Source organism: Zingiber officinale, chromosome 5B, assembly GCF_018446385.1.
Source record: "Zingiber officinale cultivar Zhangliang chromosome 5B, Zo_v1.1, whole genome shotgun sequence".
NCBI lineage: Eukaryota > Viridiplantae > Streptophyta > Magnoliopsida > Zingiberales > Zingiberaceae > Zingiber > Zingiber officinale.
Window position 1 is genome coordinate 138,965,223 of NC_055995.1, and position 24,694 is coordinate 138,989,916.

At 35.2% G+C, this 24,694-nt stretch overlaps 2 protein-coding genes and 1 long non-coding RNA gene across 6 annotated transcripts; 2 read left to right on the forward strand and 1 right to left on the reverse strand.

Moving 5' to 3' along the window:
* Window positions 1–9,343: 9,343 nt before the first annotated feature.
* LOC121986367 (GATA transcription factor 20-like) lies at window positions 9,344–13,616 on the reverse strand. 2 transcript variants are annotated; one of them, XM_042540274.1, is made up of 7 exons: window positions 13,483–13,616; window positions 12,925–13,378; window positions 12,767–12,850; window positions 12,579–12,691; window positions 10,655–10,777; window positions 10,233–10,338; window positions 9,344–9,784 (listed from the first exon to the last, which is right to left on the reverse strand). In XM_042540274.1, exons 2-7 carry the CDS (start codon window positions 13,333–13,335, stop codon window positions 9,689–9,691), a joined length of 933 nt encoding a protein of 310 aa, XP_042396208.1. In that variant the 5' UTR covers window positions 13,336–13,378; window positions 13,483–13,616; the 3' UTR covers window positions 9,344–9,688. The 2 variants fall into 2 exon arrangements, with proteins under 2 accessions (XP_042396208.1, XP_042396206.1); XM_042540272.1 differs by having other exon boundaries at window positions 12,579–12,850.
* A 2,784-nt stretch (window positions 13,617–16,400) lies between these two features.
* LOC121986368 (ubiquitin-conjugating enzyme E2 22-like) lies at window positions 16,401–20,949 on the forward strand. 3 transcript variants are annotated; one of them, XM_042540275.1, is made up of 7 exons: window positions 16,401–16,507; window positions 18,083–18,206; window positions 18,292–18,436; window positions 18,520–18,597; window positions 18,724–18,836; window positions 18,982–19,085; window positions 20,484–20,949. In XM_042540275.1, exons 2-7 carry the CDS (start codon window positions 18,204–18,206, stop codon window positions 20,794–20,796), a joined length of 756 nt encoding a protein of 251 aa, XP_042396209.1. In that variant the 5' UTR covers window positions 16,401–16,507; window positions 18,083–18,203; the 3' UTR covers window positions 20,797–20,949. The 3 variants fall into 3 exon arrangements, with proteins under 3 accessions (XP_042396209.1, XP_042396211.1, XP_042396210.1); XM_042540277.1 differs by having other exon boundaries at window positions 16,410–16,507; window positions 18,114–18,206; XM_042540276.1 differs by lacking the exon at window positions 16,401–16,507 and adding an exon at window positions 16,634–16,688.
* A 2,261-nt stretch (window positions 20,950–23,210) lies between these two features.
* On the forward strand, window positions 23,211–24,677 carry LOC121987934. The gene is made up of 3 exons (XR_006113766.1): window positions 23,211–23,271; window positions 24,144–24,191; window positions 24,538–24,677. It is a non-coding gene; the product is annotated as an uncharacterized LOC121987934 (long non-coding RNA).
* Window positions 24,678–24,694: the final 17 nt, after the last annotated feature.

The following is a 24,694-nucleotide window of genomic DNA, read 5'->3' on the forward strand; positions in this document are numbered from 1 at the left end:
TATGACATGTGCATAATTATCCTAATACCAAATACACAGAGGCAAAACCCTAGCTCTGATACCAATTGTTGGTTGCTACTCGGAAAACCTAGAGGTTCCACTGTACAAAAATTTTGTACAAAGGTCTGAACCTTTTCCTAGCTACCATGTGTTCTTTTAAATTAAATTTTGGATCGCCATGAACTTAACACGTTTGATCCAAAACTTAATCTATTCGTTCTTTTAGGTTTTGACTTGGGTCTCCTGCGGAACTTAACACGTTCGACCCAAATCACCTTAAGTTATTAATTCCATTAAATATTAATTTCCATAATTGGTTCCCAGTACTGACGTGGCGAGGCATATGACCTTCTTGGATATGGGAGCAACCACCACCGACTAGACAAAACTTTTTATGGAAAGCTAATATTTAATTTCCTAAAATAACTTTAGGTTAACCGAAAAGAACAATCAAATCACAAGGGAAAGAAAAACAAAAGAACACTATATCGAAAACAAATTCGAAACTCTAGAATCGTATGCCTCTTGTATTTAGTATTATTTCCAAAAATAACTAGTATGATGCGGAAACAAAAATTACTAGTTATACTTTTTAGAAAGACCTCTTGATCTTCTACCGTATTCCTCTTCTAACCTCGGACGTTGTGTGGGCAACAATCTTCCGAGATGAGAACCACCAAGCACCTTCTTCTTCCTTAAAAGTTTCGGTCATCAAAACTTCTCCTAGGATGAAGAGGTTCGGCCACCACCACCATGCTCCAAGGGATGCTAGAAAAGAGGCTTCTTTTCTCTCCTTCTTCTCCTTCTTAGATCCGGCCACCAAAGCTATCTCCACCATGAGAAGGTTTCGGCCACACAAAGGAGAGGAGAGGAAAGAAAGGGCCGGCCACACCCAAGGAGAAAAGAGAGGAAAAATAGAATAGAGTCGTTAGCCTTGAAGCCTCCTCTACCTCCTCTTTTATAATCCTTGGTCTTGGCAAATAAGGAAAATTTAATAAAAACTTCCTTAATTCTTTTGCCATTGAAAAGGAAAATTTATTTAATTAAAATAATTTTCTCTTTTCAAATTATAATGGCCGGTCACTCTTCTCCCCAAAACAAGGAGAGTTTTAATTAAAACAAAAATTAAAACTTCCTAATTTGTTTCTAGAAATTTATAAAAATTTCTCCAATAATTTTAATCCCTTCATGATTGGTTAATAAAAAGAAATTTTATAAATTAAAATCTTTCTTTTAAACATGTGGATAATTTCCAAAAAGGAAAGTTATCTCTAAAAATTAAAATCTCCTTTCAATCTACAAATAAGGAAAGATATTAATTCTTTTCTTAATCTTTTGTAGAAATTAATAAAAGAGAATTTTTAATTTTTAAACTTTCTTTTAAATCATGAATATAATTAAAAGGAAAGTTTTTACCAAAATTAAAATCAACCTTTTAATCTACAAATAAGGAAAGAGATTTTAACTCTTCTCTTAATCTTTTGTAGAATCTTATAAAAGGAAGGATTTAAATTTTTAAACTCTCTTTTAAATTATATTATCCACATAAGAAAAATTTTAAAATTAAAATTTCTTTTTATTTTAATAGGGACGACCACATGAATTCACCCATGAACATACCCATGGCCGGCCCTAGCTTGGTCTCCAAGCTAGCTTGGCCGACCCCTATAGGATGGGTAAGAAGGTGGGTATAGGTGGGTATAGTACTCTATAATTAAGAGGCTACGATAGGGACCGAGAGGAGGAATTGATTTTGGTCTCCCGATAAAATTAAGCATCCCGTGTTCGCCCCGAACACACAACTTAATTTTATCAATAATAATTCATTCCACTAGAGAATTATTATTGAACTACCGCACCAATCCCAAATTACATTTTTGGGCTCCTTCTTATTATGAGTGTGTTAGTCTCCCTGTGTTTAAGATATCGAATGTCCACTAATTAAGTGAGTTACTGACAACTCATTTAATTAATATCTAAATCCAAGAGTAGTACCACTCAACCTTATTATCATGTCGGACTAAGTCCACCTGCAGGGTTTAACATGACAATCCTTATGAGCTCCTCTTGAGGACATTATCAACCTAGTATCTCTAGGACACAGTTTCCTTCTATAATCAACAACACACACTATAAGTGATACCATTTCCCAACTTATCGGGCTTATTGATTCATCGAACTAAATCTCACCCATTGATAAATTAAAGAAATAAATATCAAATATATGTGCTTGTTATTATATTAGGATTAAGAGCACACACTTCCATAATAACCGAGGTCTTTGTTCCTTTATAAAGTCAGTATAAAAGAAACGGCCTCAAATGGTCCTACTCAATACACTCTGAGTGTACTAGTGTAATTATATAGTCAAGATAAGCTAATACCTAATTACACTACGACCTTCTAATGGTTTGTTCCTTTCCATTTTGGTCGTGAGCTACTGTTTATAATTTATAAGGTACTGATAACATCATCTTCTGCATGTGACACCACATACTATGTTATCTACAATATAAATTAAATGAACAACTACAAACAAATGTAGACAATTTGACCAAATGTGATTCTTTATTCATAATAAATATTTATACCAAAAGCTAGGCTTTTAGTATACACTCTAACATAAATAACCTAAAACATAGTCAAAAAGATTGTTTGTTGTAATGCTTGCCAAAAAAAAACTAATGTGTTTATTAAATATAAAAAAATAAGCACTTGATATTGTGTGCCAAATGACACAGGCCAAGAACTTCTTACCTAGGGTTTATAACTAAGTTTTGAGACCATATATACCTTCCCCCCTCTCAAACCTTCATTGGGAGCGTGAGATTAAGTAAATCCAAGTAGGATAGGGTCATCAGTGGGTTTTGGCCAAAATCCATTGATGGACCTAGACACCTCTGATTCGACCTATTTCAAGTATCATGTGATTAGTGTATTGCAAGGACTCCAATGGTGTTATCCAATACAAGTTCAAAGCTCTCTATGGGTGATAACACGTGGAGAAAAAATCCAGCCTCCCTTTGGACCTGATATGGTATAATTTCAGGCCCAACGTGGGTAACTTTGCATTTCAATTGAACATCTATCTTTTGTCGTGGATTGCAAAGTCTGCTAATTTTTTTCTAACTATAAATAACCTAAAACATAGTCAAAAGGATTGTTTGTTGTAACAGTTATGATTTTTCAGAAATCCCAATAGGATAGGTACAACACTAGTTTTCAAGTGTACATTAGTTGCATTGAACTTTACATTAGGCATGGAAATCTGAAACTTCAAAGTAAATATGGGTTGTGTAAAAAAAAATTGTTTGTTATCCTGGTAACTCCAAGCTTCACATGTTTTGTGGCAACTGGCACAGAGCAATAACTTCTAATCTAGGGGGTATAAATAAGTTTTGACACCATTTATACCATCTCCCCACTTAGACCATCACAGGGAACGTGATTTCAGGTAAATCCAAGTAGGGGAAGGTCATCAGTGGATTTTGGTCAAAACCCATTGATGGACCTAGACATCTCTGATTTGACCAATTTCAGTTCGAGTGGGATTATAAAATTGCAATGACTCAAACAGTGCTAGCAAATCATGATTTAAAGCTATATATGTGTGGTAGCAAGTGTTGGAAAAAAAAATCAGCCATCGTTGAGCCTAATATGGTATCGTTTCTTAAAACCTTATTATATCTCCCCCTTTTATAAACTCAAAACGTGCTACCATGCTCCTTATCAAAAAAATAAAATAAAATAAAATTAGAATGTGCTACCATAGGGTTTAAGTCTACAGCATGGGGAGTGAGATACGGCTAATAGTATCGTAACATACCTTTACTCTCTACCACATATTTGACTTAAAAATAAAATGATGGTTGTTGGTTCTCCAAACTTAAAAGGCGTTGTTTTAAATTTATAACTCCTCCTCTCTCAAACCTTCTTATTGAATATATATATATATATATATATATATATATATATATATATATATATATTATTGAAAAGGAAAGAGGTGCACTATTCCGTGCTAACTAGCACAGAGCCATAACTTCTAATCCAGGGTGTATACATTCATTTTGACACTATATATACCATCTCCCCACCCAGACCTTCACAGGGAACTTGATTTCAGGTAAATCCAAGAAGAGAAGGGTCATCAGTGGGTTTTGGTCAAAATCCACTGATGGACCTAAACACCTCTGATTTGACTCATTTCAGTTCGTGTGGGTTTATGGAATTGCAAGGACTGCAACGGTGCTAGCAAATCATAATTTAAAGCTATATATGTGTGGTACCAAGTGTTGAAAAAAAAACAGCCACCGTTGGGCCTGATATGAGAGCATATTAGGCCCAACGTGGGCCTGATATGAGTGCATATCAGGCCCAACGAGGGTCTGGTATGGTATCGTTTCTTAAAACTTGATTCTATCTCCCCCTTCTATAAAATCAAAACGTGCTATCATGGTCCTTATAAAAAAATTAAATTAAATTAAATTAAAAGGTGCTACCATAGGGTTTAAGTCTATAGCATGACCATCAGTGGGTTCTGTGGCAAATGGCACGGAGCCATAACTTCTAATCCAGAGGGTGTAAATTCGTTTTGACACCATATATACCATCTCCCCACTCAGACCATCACAGGGAACGTGATTTCAGGTAAATCCAAGTAGGGGAGAGCCATCGGTGGGTTTTGGTCAAAACCCACTAATGGACCTAGACATCTCTGATTGGACTCATTTCAGTTCGAGTGAGATTATGGAATTACAAGGACTCCAACGGTGCTAGCAAATCATAATTTAAAGTTATATATGTGTGGTAGCAACTGTTGAAAAAAAATCAGCCACCATTAGACTTGATATGAGAGCATATCAGGCCCAGCGTGGGCCTGATATGAGAGTATATCAGGCCCAACGTGGACCTGATATGAGTGCATATCAGGCCCAACGTGGGCTTGGTATGGTATCGTTTCTTAAAACTTGATTCTATCTCCCCCTTCTATAAACTCAACACGTGCTACCATGGTCCTTGTCAAAAAAATAAAATAAAATAAAATTAGAAGGTGCTACCATAGGGTTTAAGTCTATAGCATGGTCATCAGTGGATTCTGTGCCAACTGGCACGAAGCCATAACTTAGTTTCCAGGGTGTATAAATTCGTTTTGACACCATATATACCATCTCCCCACCTAGACCTTCACAGGGAACTTGATTTCAGGTAAATCCAAGTAGGGGAGGATCATCAGTGGATTTTGGTCAAAACCCATTGATGGATTTAGACACCTCTGATTGGACCCATTTTAGTTCGACTGTGATTCTGGAATTTCAAGGACTCCAACGGTGCTAGCAAATCATGGTTTAAAGCTCCATAAGAGTGGTAGAAAGTGTTGAAAAAAAAAATCAAATCAGCCGCTGTTGGGCCTGATATGAGAGCGTATCAAGCCCAACGTGGGCCTGATATGAGCGCATATCAGGCCCAACGTAGGGCCTGATATTAAAGAGTATTATTACAAAATAATAATAATTAATCATACAAATAAATCGAGTCGATTAAATTTAAAATAAAATTATGGGATATCAGACCCAAGTTTCAATCTGCAAAAGCGTACACTCTCCTGCTTCGGTCGTCATCTTCTTCTCGAAGGCATTCTACGTAGCTCCATTTGAGGCGTGACTCTACCATCACCGGCGTTCTAGAATCAGTTTCGTGCGTAGCTCCATTGCTCATTTAGTGGTTCTTTCTATATCGGTTTAACCTAGGGTTTATGTTACTGTTATGGGCATGTTAGAATAAGAGCATAGTCATTATTACGAAATCTAAGAGTTATTTTTCTGGGTGTGGTTATACGGTAGCTAGGTTCGCAATGGCTACAAAAGAGGCATTGACAAGTGTGAGTGCTAATTGACCAAGTTATCCAAGTTATGTCAACAGAGGAAGAACTAAAAGAATGAACTAGAAAAGTACCATTTGTCACTTCAGAAAATTTATTTCTTCTGTTCAACCGACTGTAGAACAAGAACAGAAGATTCGAGGCACACCTTTTTCGTGGATTCTCGACCTCCCTAATAGTTATTTTGTAAGAGCTCAGGTCCAAAATATATTTGATAATTGGGATTAGGAGGAAAAAAAGTTTATCTTCCATGGGAAGAAACTCAAATTTATAAAGGTAGACGTGGGACTGATTCTCGGCCTACTCGACAATGGAGAGATAGTTCGTCTCAATTTAAATGAGGCTTACAGTGCACTGTACATGGAGTATTTCCAAGATTCGGATTGTTCTACCAAACATTTGAGAAATTGATTAGGAAGTCGAGATCAAATGACAAGCTGTACTGTCAGCTTATATCCTGTATTTTTTTGCAACTGTTCTGTTTTGTGGTAGTAGCAGTGTTCTCAGAATACCTGTCCTCTCCCTAATTGACTATGTAGATGATTTTGACAACTTACCTAGGCTTAACTGGTGCAATGCAGTATACAGTTTCATGGCTCCTCAATTATACTCCATTGGCTTGGAGCTTACATTAAGACCAAAATCACAGGTTGCTGATGCAACGCCCAATCAGAGGTGTCTAGGTCCATCAATGAGTTTTGACCAAAACCCACTGATGGCCTTTCCCTACTTAGATTTATCTGAAATCAAGTTTCCTGTGAAGGTCTGGGTGGGGAGATGGTATATATGGTGTCAAAACGAATTTATACACCCTGGAAACTAAGTTATGACTCCGTGCCAATTGACACAGAACCCACTGATGGTCATGTTGTAGACTTAAACCCTATGGTAGAACCTTCTAATTTTATTGTATTTTATTTTTTTTATAAGGACCATGGTAGCATGTGTTGAGTTTATAGAAAGGGGAGATAGAATCAAGTTTTAAGAAATGATACCATACCAAGCCCACTTTGGGCCTGATATGCGCTCATATCTGGTCCACGTTGGGCTTGATATACTCTCATATCAGGTCTAACGGTGGCTGATTTTTTTTTCAGCACTTGCTACATCACATATATAGCTTTAAATCATGATTTGCTAGCACCGTTGGAGACCTTGCAATTCCATAATCCCACTCGAACTGAAATGAATCAATCAGAGGTGTCTAGGTCCATCAGTGGGTTTTGACCAAAACCCACTGATGGCTCTCCCCTACTTGGATTTACCTGAAATCACGTTCCCTATGATGGTCTGAGTGGGGAGATGATATATATGGTGTCAAAACGAATTTATACCCCCTGGATTAGAAGTTATGGCTCCGTGCCATTTGCCACAGAACCCACTGATGACCATGCTATAGACTTAAACCCTATGATAGCACCTTTTAATTTAATTTAATTTAATTTTTTTATAAGGACCATGGTAGCACGTTTTGATTTTATAGAAGGGGGAGATAGAATCAAGTTTTAAGAAACGATACCATACCAGACCCTCGTTAGGCCTGATATGCACTCATATCAGGGCCAACGGTGGCTGATTTTTTTTCAACACTTGCTACCACACCTATAGAGCTTTAAATCATGATTTGCTAGCACCGTTGGAGTCCTTGCAATTTCAGAATCTCACTCGAACTAAAATGTGTCCAATCAAATATGTCTAGGTCCATCAGTGGGTTTTGACCAAAACCCACTGATGACCCTCCCCTACTTAGATTTACCTGAAATCAAGTTCCGTGTGAAGGTCTGGGTGGCGAGATGGTATATATAGTGTCAAAACAAATTTATACACCCTGGATTAGAAGTTATGGCTCCGTGTCAGTTGGTACGGAAGAGTGCACCTCTTTTCTTTATATATATATATATATATAGTACTCTTATACTATCTGAATGTATTCTAGTTACTAAAAAATTATAATTTCTATCTGATTTTTTATTTTCTCAAATTCTCGTTCAATAAGAAGGTTTGAGAGGGGAGGAGTTATAAATTTAAAACAATGCATTTTAAGTTTGGAGAACCAACAACTATCATTTTATTTTTAAGTCAAATATGTGGTAGAGAATGAAGGTATGTTACGATACTATTGGTCGTATCTCACTTCCCATGCTGTAGACTTAAACCCTATGGTAGCACATTCTATTTTATTTTATTTTATTTTTTTGATAGGGAGCATGGTAGCACGTTTTGAGTTTATAGAAGGGGGAGATAGAATCAAGTTTTAAAAAACGATATCATACCAGACCCACGTTGGGCCTGATATGCGCTCATATCAGGCTCACGTTGGGCCTGATATGCGCTCATAATTTATTTTAACACATTACACAGCTATGAACTTATACAACTGCTATAACAATAATAAAATAAAAATATTTTAAATATAAAAATATAATAAATTATTATTTTATCTTGGAGATGATGGTGGCAAAAGACGAATATGCTCGCCCCCACCAATCCGCCCCAGGGTCAACACGGAGGATGCGACTACTAGCCTTTGAAATAGTGACTAACACATAAGGGAGACATTTACCTCGGTTTTACCGAGATTTGAATCCCAAATCTCATGGTGGCAACATCTCATGCGCTAGCCACTAGAGCCATCCGAGGAGACATCTTGGAGATGATGCTAATACATAAAGTGGAACAACTTAATTAAATTAATAGTGTCAAGTTTACATTATTATATTACCAGCTCTCAATTTAAATTTATTATTTCAAACGGTTGCACTTTAAATAGAAGGATTCGATTCCTTGGGAGGGAGAGGGAAGAAGAAGAAGGAGGCACAACTGAGTTAGCGCGAGGGAAGGAGAAAAGAGTAAGGGCAGGGAAGAAGACTAAGGCCTTCGCTGTGTTAGCTAACTAACGGGAGTATGTTTCGAGAGAAGGATGAAGAGCACGAAGGAGGAGGAGAGTCAGAGCACAGGAGGAGGGGTCGCGAAAAAAATGGAGAGGGAGGAGGAGAATTAGGGCATGGGTCGCGAATGAAAAAGATTACAAAAGACCTCGTCTCCAATTTTTTATCCTATGTGGACTTGACCACGAACGATGTCACCTTAGACGTGAAGCAAATTCGCTGAGAAAAGTCCATGCGAGCATCATTTTAATTTAATAATACAAATTTATTTATTATTTTAGAAATTTCTTTAATTATTTAATATGTTAATAAAAACTTTATTGATGAATATTATTAAGAAAAATTATTTATAAAAATTAACAAACCGGATGCATTTAGTCAAACTTAACTTCAATACTAAACTGGTGCACCCCTAATAATTTGGGACAATTCCACACGAATTCAATGCTGACAAAGTAGAAAATTTCCTTTTCCATTGTTTACTGCGAGTTACAAGGGAAGGAATACTTCGCACGCAGACTACAATTTATAGAAGCACACGAGAGAGAGACATCGCTCACAACTGATTCCATAGTTATCAACACACAGAAAAGGAACCAATCTCTTAATCATGCAACAATAATCTCCTTCATGTCCTTGGAAAATAAACATTTACAACAAATAAAACTGCAGCTAATGATCTCGTTTGCAAGCTAGAATACCATAAAATTACCTCAAAGTAGTACATACACATCGAAAAGCATTAGCCTCCTCTCGTCTCTTCGTTCTTGTGCTGTCACTGGCTCCATGAGCATTGGTTGTAAATGGGTAGCAAAGTTGAAGAGATTCTGATGAAATAGTGCTGATTCTACCACACAAATAAGCATTGATCTAGCTGGATTGTAGATAATGATTTAGCTCACGTAAATAGTTCCGCACTTCATACGGTGATGTCGAAAGTTGCCCCTTCTGTGGGTTCAGGCAAAGCATTGGGAATTGCGGGAGATGGGTTTTTGGAAAGATCCCTCATCATGCCCTGAAGACAGTAACATGATTTAGCATCAATCATGTTTCGAGTCATGTTCATTTCATATAAAAACCAGACTAATTCTTCAAAATAAAACTTGAGTTCCAGTGATCAAAGTATCAAACTACCAAATAGCAATGATTACTAGAGCTACAAGGTAATTGTTCGTTCTGCAGAATGAGACTTTGTTTTCCTAAGCTATGACATCTGCTTTTAGACTAGTTCTAAATGATTTCACAATACCTGTTAACCCTATATATACAGAAGGAGGATACACTCACTACTTGTATCAGGGCTATCGACAATTAGTTGAGATTAAAGAAGAGTACTTGATTACATGGACTACATATATTCATCAGCATTACTTACTCCGAAGTGAACGCAAAAGTAATTCATCAAACAAAGTAAATGTGAGTTCAGAATTTAAGAGGATTAGCATTTTCCAAATGTTTCCTACCTTGTTTGCCCAAACAAGTCCACATGCATTGCACAAGGTCCGTGGTCCATCAGGTCCACGGCGCATCATCGGAGTAGAATGTGCGCTGATACCACAGTGATGACATCTGTGCAAATGGATAGCCAATAATAGCCAATATCAGATCTTGAAATTCAAAACAATTCATCGGTACAACATATAAGAAAATTTTATTTGGATGTTCATTATCCTGGAGACGTAGAATTTTAATTAAGATGTTTGATACTTGATTTTTTCAGTAAACTGAACAAATATTCAGTTACCTTCCAATCTCGTTTCTTTACATGCTCATCACCCAAAAAACATCTTGCAACCACTACAACTACCTTCTAAAGTAACTTGAATCCTAAAAATGTCAAGTTTTTGCCAAAAAAATAAATTCATAAATTATTTCCAAAGCTTACGCAGATGCCCCTGGAATCTTATTCTCTGGTGAACCAGATTCTTGGTTTGCACCAGTAGCATCACCCATGGAACAGTCAGTTTTAGATTTTGATGATGTAAATTGACCCTTATTTCGCTGCATCCTGTATCAAATACAAAAAGAATTAAATTTGGAATGGAAAGGGATAGGTAAGCAAAATAGACAGAAAGAAATGTCTTTAATTTTTTTTTAAAAAAATAATTGTAAGTAATAATATTTTAATTTTAACATGTGTTGTGCATATACAAGTAGGTGAGAGGTCTCACATCATCAATCTATTGATGCACCTGTTATATATCCAGATGATAAAAAATACAGCATCCAACAAAGAATTGCATGAAGACACGATGGCTCTTATATATCCACATAATAAAAAATACATCATCCAACAAAGAATTGCATGAAGACACGATGGGCTCTGACATGGAAAAATCAGATAATAGTCACAAGTAGTTAAGCTTGTATTAACATGCCATGTTCGTAGAATTGCTGTTTTCCAAGTGAACATGAATACTTGTCAAACTATTGATCAGAATGTGCCCACATCACCTCAACTAATCCTACAAAGAACTTTGAAATCCATGATTAATTTGCAAGAGGATACGAAGAGGTACCGAAAAGTGACACATGGAATGAGTTGTAACAAAAAGCAAGAAAATGAACAATAATCTTTACATTCCTAAACTGAAATTTCTAGACCTCTAACAATAAATAATATTTTGCACAATTCTTTGGTTGAAGGTGGAAATTGCATACAGGTTGGTTATGGTTTCCAAAAGATTGGTCCGCATGAAAAAAACTAAGGTAGCCCATAGCATCTTAGTCTGCCTGATCATTGTCAATGGAGAAGCAACAATTGTCACTGACACATGATACTGCAAAAAGAGCTCAATATAGCAGGTGCTTAGTATGAGATATTGAAAGATTGAATGAATCAGGATATGTGAAGAATTCATGCAGACCCACCAACAGATAACAATATTCCACTTTCAACAGTTAGAAATCAAAATAGAATCTCAAACCATATTTCTTTTAGCTTCTCAACATCTCACATTGTTCATTATCACCTGTGACAATATGATTCCTTGGCTCTCAACAGTGAATTTTTCCCATGGTAATACTTGTCAAAAAAAAAAGACTAACCATTATGAACAAATTAAGATAGTTTCTTACAAAAAATTGAACCTTGAAGAAACAATTAGGCACATCCAAAGTCAAAAGCACTAGTGAAAATTTCATGCCTAGTAGTGTAAGCCTTTTCATAATGTACAACCGCAGGGATAATTGGACTAGTGAAAATTTCAAGCCTAGTAGTGTAAGCCTACAAGAGCAATATAAGGTGTTAAATTTCCAAGGTCCAAATTGACTGGGGCATCTTAATCTCATCCTCTGCCTTTTCATAATGTACAGCCGTAGGGATAATTGGACTTGGATTGACCTCTCCATCTTTCCCTTTATACAAGAATTTCCTGCCCGATCAAGGAGGTTTGATATAACAACTTAATTCATTGTTTCCTTCTCAAACCTTTTGAGAAAGCAGAAATGTTTCACTGCTCACGTTTTGCAACTTTCCAACTAATTAATAAGAACTGAAAAGAAACTGAGCTTGGCAAACATGTCTTTTACTCTTTTACAAGTGCCTTTAAGCTTTCACTTAATTGCACAACCATCAAAACTAATTATGAGAAAATAATTACGCTGATATCAATAACATCTACTAGCATGCAGAAAAATGGATTACAAAATCAGAAATAGGAATGCGATGCCATATTGATTGGTGTTCCCATCAAACTGATTATTAAAATGGCAAGATGACTACAAACATGTTAAAAGTAATATTGAAATGGTAATGTGCAAAATACATAATCACTAGAGGAATGCTTTTAGATGATGCACTCTCCTACCTTGATGCTACTTCTTTGCGGACAGTATAACGTATTTTCTTCTCAAAGTTCCGCTCTTTTCTCTTTTCTCGGAACCGCATTAAGGACGCAAGTCTATGAGGTATATCTCCACGCTGCCACATATCAAAAGCCCCTGAAGTCATTAGTGAGTCAAAAGAAAATTGGCAAGTGGTTATGTTTAATAATACCTTGGTTGGGATAGTGGATGGTGGGAAAGGATTTGATCCAGTCTGCATCTCACGACCTCCCAGTAACAAGAGCACAGCCTGAACCTACAATGCAGCAAAATTTAATTTTTAGGATTGCAGCTACTAAATCGAGTACTAGCTGGTGAACAAAAACCAACCTTTTCGGGAGAAACAGAATCAAAAACGTATACTTCGCCCTGGAATGAGAGAGTGAGCTGATTCCCGCCTGCCTGTACGGGTCCTAGAGCCTGAGTATCACCCAGATGACTCGGACCAGATGGTCCTTCTGTCTCCATCTCCCCGTTCTCCACTGCTCCTACGCCTTCCTCCTCCATCCCGTGGCTACCGCTGCTGCAGTCCGCCTCTTCGTACTGCTGCAATGCTAGCGCATCCGCGGCGGCAATCAACTCCCCAGTCCCGCCTACTGCGTTAGACTCATCAACGTGGGACGGGAGCGACACGCCGGTTAGCACCTGGTGGCCGGCCGACATGTTGTGGAAGTGGTGGCCCGGAAAGCTCTCGACGCCCGCCGGGTTTACACCATCGAGTGGGATGGGGTTTCCACTCATCCCTAGAAGCCAAGATCTCGCGAGAGCGCTCGAATTCTCCAAGCTTCATAAATTAATCAGACAAAAAATCAGGTAGAGAACGAAAACAACTCAAGTCGAACAAGAAACAAAATTCAAAAACGAAAAAAAAAACAAAAGGGAAAATACGAGCTCTCGGAACGCTTGCGATCGATCCGAAGGCAAATCGCCACCAATGGATCAAATCCGCGAACGAGGAAACCCTAGAAGGAGAGGAGACAGTAAGGGTAAGGCGATAAATTTAACGTGCGACTGTTCACATGGATGAAATTATGCGGTCGCAGAAAAAAGGACATTTTTTCTTTTTAATTTACTGATTTACCCAATTCCTTATTTGCATTTTTTTAAAAATCAAAACAACGCCCCAAATTTTTAGAATCGTTAAAAATACTTTTTTTTTTTAAATAATAATAATAATAATAAAAGGCAGCCAATATAATTTTTATATCTAAATATTTTTATTCAAGATGAAAAATATATACACACAAGTTGCACGACTCATTTCTGTCTACAAGTAATCTAGTAGGTTCAATATTTAGATACATCATTTTTTTTAATAAAAAATTATTAAATCCTAAATCCTAAATATTATACCCCGAATATTGTACTTCTATGAGCACCTATTTTTTTTATTTTAATTTTTTTTTAGCTTGAAGGCTAAAGTAAATCTTAATCCCTAAAAGCAACAAAATTTTATTAGCTTAATCCTGAGCTAAACAAAATAAACAAAAAAAAAATGTTTAACAATTAGGGCACGATAGCTTTCTTTATGTCAATTGCTTGGTAGAACTTTAAATCCAAGCGAGCATTCTTGAAGCGGAATGTGATTATTGTTATTATATTAGTAGACTCTTTATTTTATGTAATATGAAAATATAAATATTATTGAATGTTATTATATTAAAATGCTGATTAAATTATTAATTAATTTAAATTTTTATATATAATAATATCATATGATTTCATGTATATATAAAATTATTAATTTATTTATATGTAAATGATTTTTAGATTTTTAAATTATTAATTATGTAATGTAAAATTTTAATTATTTTTAATAAGATAATATCCTATCTCGATCCCAACTTAAGAACTATGATAAACATGCATATCAAACGAGGAAGAGGTTAACTAAAATATACTTGGTTAGCAACAATAAAATAAGATAAAATTTATTTAAATATAGATGATGATATAATAGGAGATAGTACTCAATGACGTAAAATGATTATACAACCGACCTCACATATTGGGAAAAGACTTAGTTATTGTTGTTGATCCCAACTTAAGTTTTAAATAGGTGTGTAAACTATACTATCAGACAACAATTATAACAATTATTTGTACTTATGGCAACTATTATAAAATAATAGTATTTTTTTATGAGAAAGTATTTTTGATAACTTTTTAAAGAATATTTAGCGTTTGATATTTTTTTTAAAAAATATTTTCATGACTTTTAAATTTTCATCCTTATGTTTACTTTCTATAAATATTTTCCTAATTACCCTAATTTTTGCAATTCTTTCAAAATTTCAAATGCAAGTCAATTTCCAAGTCAACTAGATGATCTTTTTAATAAAAAATAGATATTTCAATTATTTTTATTGAATTTAGTTATTAAGATGTCTAAAATCCTCACATGTCAATTTTGAAAGAATCTAAAATCTTGTCCCCATGAATTAATATCCTTATCAATTACTTAACTTTAAACTAATTTATAAATCAACTCTATTTTTTTAGATTATTTATATAAAGTAATTTGTAAATCAATTTAAATATATGAAAACACTCTTTGATTACTATTTGGGTTTAGTAAAAGTCTTTAAAAAGAAAATCAATTATATTTTTTATTGAGATAATTAAATTTATTTGGGATAATTTGAGCTATCATTATTGGGAAAATTATCCAAACACCCTGGATGTAAATTTTTGTTCCTCATCCGTCAATGTGGCAGAAAATATTTGTTTCCATTCTTTGTCCCTAAACATTTCTTTGCTTTCCCACTCTAATAGATTTACCTAATTCAGGGGTGGATTCAGCAGTGGGTGACATCAGCGGTCGCTCCTCTTGTCGATAGGTGTTCTTGTCGATAGTGGAACACCTAGTATTATGAGATTTCACCGGTGGAGATGGAAGATACTGTCTTTTGTTCATTGTGATCGCCCCTTCTTACTTGAATCCCTAGATCCGCCACTGACCTAATTAATTTTTTTAAATATAAAAATTCTAAAATAAAATATAATTCTTTCTAGGTTCATCCTCATTTAACTAGAATCTAGTATATCATTTTGTCATGAGTGAATTAGAAAGTATAAAAAATTTAAAATGAGGTATAATTAATTCTAAATTCAGTCCTATTTAACTCAAATTAAATATATTTTATCGATTAGGTATCGATCGATTTATCACGAGGGAACCGAAGGTATAAAAAATTTAAAATGAAGTATAATTTATCTTAAATTCAATATTATTTAATTAAAATTGAGTATATTTTTTATTCAATTAAACATGACTTAATGAGATAAAAAATATATTTGATTTTAGTTAAATGATGATGAATTTAGAAAAAAAAATACTTAATCTTTTATTTACACAATTTATCCAGTAATTTTTTTATTTGTATGGAAAAACATTACACAAAATAATATACAATTTAATTTTTAAACTGTAATATATACAAAATTATTATTTTTTAATTATGTATTTATAAATAGTATTCCCTTTTATTTGCTTGAATAAAATAAATTACTTACAGCTATAAATCAAACTGGCGTTCAACGGGCGACAACAACGGCTAGATTCGGTCCGACACCAAGGCAGCGAGCCGGTTTACTTGGGTGGACCGGTTTCGGGTTCGAAGACAGAACACGACAGCGGTCCATGAGTCAGGAATCACCCTTAGATTTATTCTAAATTACGACCGCAACCTTCCTGCTGTGAGTAGTTCACGGGCAAAGAGGAAGGGCAACGATGTCAAAAGGCCCTACTTAGGCTATGCTACTTCCGTATTTGAACACTTATATATAAAGGGTAAAATAGTCATTATAAATGCGCCTCTCCCTTGCAGATCTTAAGCCACCGTCTGGATTTGACCTCGGTCTCCTATCCATTGGCGAGATCTCAAGCCGCCTTCGTATCGATCGTCTCGAGGTAGGCGCCCCTTTCTCCTTCTCCCGATCTTATTCGCGCTGCGTTGACGTGGCGGATGATCCATCCGTCTTGTTAGGGATTTCTTGGTCCTTCGTCTCATTGGCAAATTTGGGTGATTTCTGATTTTGTTAACATTTGCGATGTTCTGTCCAAAATTAGATTTTTTTTCTTTGGGTATCCTGTAATTAACGATCTCAATCTCTGTATCAAGTTTGGGTTTCGTCGTAGGAAAGGCTTTTGTTTGCTTGTTTGTTTCGTCTTCCGTGCTTCTATGTTTTGGGCTTCTTGGGATTTGTGCTTTCCTAATATTTGGGGAAATCTAGATCGCGTATAGAATGATGGGTTGGCTTGTGAAATGGTGTTCTTTGTTGACTATTGGATCGGTAGGGTGTTTAAATGGATTTCGTTATGAGGAAATATAAATAGACTGATTTGGGAGTTTTATGGATTAAGTTATGGACTACGCTGATTGGCTTGGTCTAGGACTCTGGGTGTTTGAATTTTAGGTGGTACCTACAAGTGTTGGAATTAATATTCAACCTAGGATTGGTGGATGACCACGCTGATTCAGTAAGTGATTTATCCACAGGTTTACTATGGCCTATGTTTGAATTAATAGGCATAAACTAGCGTAGGAAGTGATTCTCAGTCGCTATCTTTTTCAGCTCTACTAGAATCTCCCTTGTGCGATTAAATCAGTAAGCTAAGAGTGGTGTCCAAGGTGGTGATCTCATTGGTACCTAACTCAAGAGTAATTCACATAGAAGCGAGGAATGGCATTTCACAAGAAACAAGCATTAGAAAGTTGAGGGGAAGTTACTCCTGTAGTTAGGGGAAGGCCTTAGTTGCCATCTTCCAGTGTTTTACCCACTTCGTTTGATGAACATTAGATTTAGTTAATTCATTAGAGTTTTATGTATAGGTTGATGGAACAAGAACCACATAAGCATTTTCATGACACTCTTCCTTCTGCCTGAGATAAAATAGTGGTGAGTTTAAGAAGTTTGCTAAAATGGACATCAGAAAAGAAGTGAAGCAAATTATTTTAAATGCTGTGATTTAGATGAGTAACTTATATGTGAGAAAAAGATAAATGTTGTGATTTCGATGAGTAACACCTCACATTCAATTGCATTGAAAAGCATACATGTTTTACTTCTTTGGTTCATTCTATTCTGATGTTGGGCATACCGCACATCATATTATGCTATACTTGTATTTTGTTCAAGTTTTAATCTGTCTTTCGAAGATAATTTGATTGAACCATTGCAGCTTGGCAATATTTAGAATTACAAACCTTAATAGCTTGTTTGACGGCCTCTAAAATGCTACCAAAAGGAATTTTTATAATGGGATTCAGTGATGGAACTTCAATTTTACTTCTCATAAATTTATCTTATCATTAAAGTGAACTCCTTTTTGTGTACTTGGATATATTGTACTCTCAAACTGATTATTAATTTTCTTCAGTTAGCTAATGCACTGACTTTGCTGTATGTTACTGTTATACTTTGGAATTAATTATTCCACATTTGATATCTTGTTAACTCTTGCAAACTCTTCCAAATGTAACAGCTGTTACTGATACTCACTTTGGTCTTTGAAGCCTGAACGATTCCTGAGCACTAAGTGCATACAGCAGCCTGATTGATAGATTGTTTTCACAATCACAAGGCGATTTGTTTGTGGCCTCGCAATGGCAAGCATGAATTAGAAGTTTTGAGTTTCAAATAACCATCAATTAACTTTAACTCTGGTGCTCATCTCTCTGATAGTTGTTACAGGCAACCAACGAGAATCTCCCTCCAAATGTTATTAGGCAGTTAGCCAAGGAATTGAAGAATTTGGATGAAACACCTCCTGAAGGGATTAAAGTGGTTGTTAATGATGATGACTTTTCTACTATATATGCTGATATCGAGGGTCCTGGTGTGTGACGTTAAAAAAAAGCATAGTTTTACTTTTAATCTGGAAACTACCAGTTGACAACTCTGTATGTGTGAATCCTGCAGCTGGAACTCCATATGAAAATGGTGTATTCCGCATGAAGCTTCTATTGTCTCATGACTTCCCGCAATCTCCTCCTAAAGGTGCCCTTTACTGTAAAGTAATTTTAGTATGTGTTAAAGAATGCCCCTGCCGTTATAGATAACTCGTGAAAATGTTATTACAATGATTAGGTATAATTTTTCATACAATTCGTCCCTTATTTGCAGGCTACTTTCTGACCAAAATATTTCACCCAAATATTTCGGCAAACGGTGAAATATGTGTCAACACACTCAAAAAGGACTGGAATCCGAGCCTCGGATTAAGACACGTATTGATCGTAAGTTCTAATGTTGCTGATCCACCTCCTTGTTCTGCAAATTGCTTCTATTACTTGATTATTTTTTCTCTTGCTAGAATTAGAAGATGCTACAAGTCATTTGTTTTTTCATGCTCCTAATGTGGACCATTGCTGCGATCAATAGGTTGTCAGATGTCTGCTCATAGAGCCATTCCCAGAATCTGCACTAAATGAACAGGCCGGTAAAATGCTGCTGGAAAACTATGATGAGTATGCTAGGCATGCCAGGTCAGCTTCTTCGTTCTACCTATCCCCATTAGCATTTTACTTGTGAGTGAATCAAACACAGGATTATGAGAGTATGAGATTATATCCAGTATGATGTGAGAATGAACTTAGAATGCTGTGCGATAGAATGAGGATGACAAATAGACATGGCAAGAAAAATGATCAATTCCGTCCTTATGTTTAGTTTCATTAGTAGAATAAGCATACCATTAGTTTTAAGGATCAAAGTCTTTTCAAGTTCCAAAATTACCATCTAACACATGGTGAAAGGATTTAAGTATATTAATGTCTTGGTGTGAGGGATAATCAGTTATCCTCAAATTTTAACAATTAATTAATAGAGAATACTATTATGTGAAATCAAACCAAATTAAGAGAAGTTAGATATGGTTTATTTAAAAAGAAGCTCAAACTTCCAAACAATTTAAGTTCCTTTTTTATCCTGCTATAGTATATAATACTGTTAAGAGTTGATTACCTGGACATTTCTGTCAGAGATATACAATTAATTAATAGAGAATAGTGTTATGTCAAATCAAACAAAATTAAAAGAGGAAATATGGTTTTATTTTAAAAGAAGCTCAAACTTCTAAAGAATCTTAGTTCCTTTTGTCCTGTTTTATTATATTTCTCTGAAAACCTTGTGTTGTTAGGAAAAAGATCAATTTTTATATATTTGTTGTTAGCATACCACTTCCATGTGGGGGGTGTAGGGTTGGGTACACCACTCAACAGTTGATCCATTGCACTCATTTTTTCTTCAATTTTGGGCTTCGGCTCGTAGTTCCTTTTGTCATATTTTATTATATTTCTCTGAAAACCTTGTGTTGTTAGGGAAAAGATCAATTTATATATATTTGTTGTTAGCATACCACTTCCATGTGGGGGGTGTAGGGTACACCACTCAACAATTGATCCTGTGCACTCATTTTTTCTTCAATTTTGGGCTTCGGTCATGACTGATATCTGCACTTTGAGCATTTTTCTAAGATCCACACGACTGCTAGGAGCCTAGGCAAGAATAGGGATCCGACAAAGGAGCAGTAATCTCAGGTCTACTTTGTCGCGAGAGAGAGAGAGAGAGAGAGAGAGAGAGAGAGAGTAATTAATTTATGCAAATCAATCCTTGTGTTGGGAGATCAGGATCAAAGTATCCTATCAACACATGACTAGGGCCACACATTATGAACCTAGAATGGTAGCTGATTTTATCCTCTTACTGGCCAATTCCATTTCACCTCGATTAGGCTTTCAAACACAGGATTGGAACCCAACATGGAATGGTGTTTTGTTTCCTCTATTTCCATCATACCGAGCATGCTATGTTGCTATTCCTTTTGACACATGCCAAAACATTACACGAATTGAATCTGTCTGTTTCACAATGCCCCTATGCAGGTTATATACTGGAATACATGCTCTTAAACCTAAGCCAAGAGTTAAAACTGGGGCGATCTGTGAGTCTACAACGGCCTTAAATGTGGACCATAGAAGCAACAAATCTACTGTTAAAGAGCCCCAGCCACCCACACAACTAGTTACATCTTCCAAACTTCTGTCACAGGACCAGAATGCAAGTGCCATCTCCATAACCGAGCCAATCGTTGGACCACCAGCAATCCCAAAGCAGGAAGGAGTACATGCAGCCAAAGCAGCTCAGGTCGATAAAAAAAAGATCGATGCAAGGAAGAAGAGCTTGAAAAGACTCTAGGTCTATTAACTTTTGGTGGTTCTTGTTCCGTGTAGAAGTAATAACATGAACTGTAGTGGAGAGGACAAGTTAACCACAATGTACATCTTAATTCCATTCATTGTAGCTTGTTTATTGCTTTATGTATGCTGGTAGCTCTTCTGGTTTAAATTATATTCATCCAAGGAACTATATCGGTATACCTACTCGTACAACTGATAAGGCTTTGTGAGTATTTATGATTTCAAATTCGACTGTATATTTTTTTTGCTAGATCTTTGTATGACAATCAGTTGTACTTGTGGAAGAAATCAAATTTTATGCCAAGTTATCTCAGTGGTAATACTGACCATTAGTACTTGTTGGTGCAGTGGGGCCGGTAAGAGGGGGATGAATTGTCTAAAAAAATAAAAAAGTATATCCTCTTCAAGACTTTCAACTCAAACGAAAAAATGCAACAGTAATAAAGTAAACTAAAAGAAAAAAGGCTCAACAATTTACTTGGTTACAATCAAGAAGGTTGTTAATCCGAGGCAGTAGAAAAAACTCTGAAAGATCTCCTTCTCTGAAGACGGGAAGTCTTTTACACACTAGAAGCTCAGAACTATTGTTAGAAATGAATACAGAGTTGAATATCTGATTCCTAGCTCCAGGGGCTTTTTTATAGCTCCTGAAAAGTCTATCTCGAGTGTTGAAGGCGCCTCCAAGAGGGTTGAGGGTGCCTCCAAGGAGTTTGATCGGATAAAGCTTTATCCGATTGCAATCGTTCATCTTGACTGTGTTTGAGGCGCCTCCATTGCCCTTGAGGACGCCTTGGACTGTTTGAGACGCCTTAAAGGGAATGGAGGCGCGTCCAAGCCTGCAGGCAACACAAGTGCCTTCAGCTCTTCGTTGAAGGCGCCTCCAGCTAGCTTCTTCAGCTCCTTTTGGCTCATTTTCATCTTCCGAAGCTCCGATTGATTGGGTGATTGCGGCCAACCGGAATATAGCATGAAAGGAGATATGGAATCACACGAAAGGAGTTGGCAGTAGACATGGGCATAACTTACCCAAGCCCAGTGTTGGCAGCTGCCCACACTGGTCCCATAAAAAATAATAGCCTAGCAAGATACTCATCTTTATTAACAGTGCATCCCACATAGAATAGGAGATATGGAATCGAAGAATGAGTTAGAGACTGATCTTGCGGTTGTATTATTTTGCTAGCTATTGTTTTTATGATGAAGACAAGCTTTGAAATAAAAAATCTTTGCAATAACTTTCTTTTGCCAATTGCTATTATTTTTATTTAATCAAATCATTCAAATTATTTCAATACAACTTACAATTTTATTTTTTTTCAAATTGTTGCTAATTCTAGATAGATTGTTTGATGTCAATTTAGTTAACTGGTTTGGTAATAAGTAATAACATCGGATGTTTTCGTGTGTGCGTTTTTTTAATCTGTTTCTATTCTCTTTTCTACTTGTAACTATTTTACAATTGTATCTGTTTAGTTTTTATATTAGTTGTATCATAAAAATAAAGTTGGCACAATTTATAAGAGTTAATATCATGAAGTGTTGATTAGAAGAAATACTATGAAGCTATTAGCTATACCTCATGTTTTCAAGTCGTCGACAAGAAGAACTACAATGTGCATTTTTTTTAACATACTTCTCATGATTTCTAGAATTTACAAGAAGTATATTCATCTTCAACTGTTCTTCAAATGAACTGATGACCCTTCAAATTTGTTACCAGATGTTATTAATTTTTTAATTGTACTCGACGAAAAATGGACATGCTACCGAAAGAAAAATAAAAGATAAATTGAAATTATTATTATGTCTTATTATCCACTTGAATTTTTTGTTTGTTGCACTCATTTTTGTCTCTTGCACTCTAGATTTAAAATTGTGAACACAAGTCAAGCCTCTCCTAACTCTGATTCCTGGATCTATCTGATTCCTGGATCTATCCTTGAGTAAATCAATTTACATAGTATATCTCTTATTGCTTTTGATTTGATTTTAGTAGTTTGACTGGATGTGAGGGAGAGAAAAGAAATTTAGTTCCCCATCCTATTACAATTAAGATGTTCGATAAAAGGTCAATACGATTAATTTTGAGAACTCAACAATTTTAAGATTACTACTAACTATATACCAAACAAAGCAAGCATACTTTTAAGAGATAATGAGAACCATTAAGTGAATCTACTTGATATGGACCGCAAATGTTAGCATGCAATAGTTGAAAGTAAATAGTAGTTTTAGTATTTTTCTTAGGAATGGAAAGCTTGTGTTGTTTTACTTTAGAAAAAACTTCACAGACACAAGAAGTTGGAAAAGAAATAGATCTAGTGATGTTTTTTTGCATTGCAATTGAAGATGAGTGGTCAATCCTTTGATGTTAGGATGCACTTCTAATTTTTTACAATTTCATTTGTAGGAATTGAATACTGACAGTTCTGAAGTTAGAGCTTTATCACATTGGAGAGAACTTCTAGAAAAGGTACTATTCTCAAATAACATTGTTTATGTTTTTTTTTATTATTGTCATTATAACATGTTCAAAAAATCTCTATCTTTTTTTGTTTTTACGGAAATTTCAAAGAAAAATGCACTCAATAGAGAACTTGCGGGGCCAATACATAGGACCGGAAGGACTTCGATGCCTAACTTCAAAATAAAAGTATGTATAATTATAATATACTATATTTTTCTGGTAACAAATTTATAAAGATTTGTCATTTTTATATAACTGGCAGTTGATGGAAAGTCAACTGATCCCCTAACAACATACATTGAGGCTCGTTGTAAAAATGGAGTTCCAGCTGATGTCGAGGCTGCAAATTTAATAGTAAACACATTCATTTACAATTTTTATATTGTTAAGACATCATTTTGTTTACTTGTGAAGGATCTATATTATTGATGTTAATAAACATCTAGGGTCAAATGCAAGAATTTTTATCAGCGGTACCTATTGAGGATCAAACACCTGAGTTGAGATAGAAGATTTTCAATAGTTTCATGGGAAATCAAAGTCATGGTTATGTTCGCACTATGAGTTTAGGTCATAGTCCTTCTGATATGCGTACTCACCCTTTGTTATCCAATGAACATTCAAATGAGTTAATAAAAATAGCTACGGAGAAAGCTGTAGCAGAGTGTATGAAAGTAGTGACTCCTATTCTAAATCAAATGAAATCTCAAATAGATGCACTTCAATCAAAGTTAGAGAATCATGAATCCCCATTGACTCATCTTGGTATGGAATCCAGTGAATTTAGAAATCAAAAGGTATCTTTACTTTATTTTAAATAACTAACTTTTATAATGAGTTTTGATAGTTTTGTGATATGTACATTATTTTTTATTTAGGTTGCAGATAATATTATTTCACATGAACAAGGATTGGATAACCAACAGGTACATTGGTAGTTGTTTTCATAAGATTTTTTTTAGTTTTATTAACAATTTTGGTGATGTAGTAGTGTACATATTTTTAAGCTGTAAATAAATTTATTTTACAGGTGCAACAACTTGAAAGGCATAAAGATATTGACAAACACATAAACCATCATTTCTTATTACAAGATGAAGATGTTTGTTTAACTTGGGGTTGTTTATGTTGTATATATATATAGTTGCAAGAAAGAGGATTATGTGTTAGATAATAAGATTTCTTATTGAAATATTCTATTTATTGATTTTTTTGAACATTATATATTATAAATCATCTTTACCTCTAATAAGAGTTTTTTTTTATGTTCAGGATTCTGGTGAAAAAGGATTATAGAAGTTATCTCTAGATCACGAGGAGTTATCTTTAGACTTTCTTTTGTGTAACTTTGATGGGAATAGTTATTTTTTTATTGGATGAATGTTGGATGCACTTATATTAATGATTATAGAATTTTATATTGTGATAT

Coding starts and splice junctions, on each gene's coding strand:
- LOC121986367 (XM_042540272.1), bottom strand. CDS start 13,335: ATGAGTGGAAACCCCATCCCACTCGATGGTGTAAACCCGGCGGGCGTC. Junction 10,339..10,654: donor AAGATTCCAGGGGCATCTGC/GTAAGCTTTGGA, acceptor CCATTTGCACAG/ATGTCATCACTGTGGTATCA. Junction 9,785..10,232: donor GACTTGTTTGGGCAAACAAG/GTAGGAAACATT, acceptor TACTGTCTTCAG/GGCATGATGAGGGATCTTTC.
- LOC121986368 (XM_042540275.1), top strand. Junction 18,437..18,519: donor TGCTGATATCGAGGGTCCTG/GTGTGTGACGTT, acceptor TGAATCCTGCAG/CTGGAACTCCATATGAAAAT. Junction 18,837..18,981: donor GATTAAGACACGTATTGATC/GTAAGTTCTAAT, acceptor TGCGATCAATAG/GTTGTCAGATGTCTGCTCAT.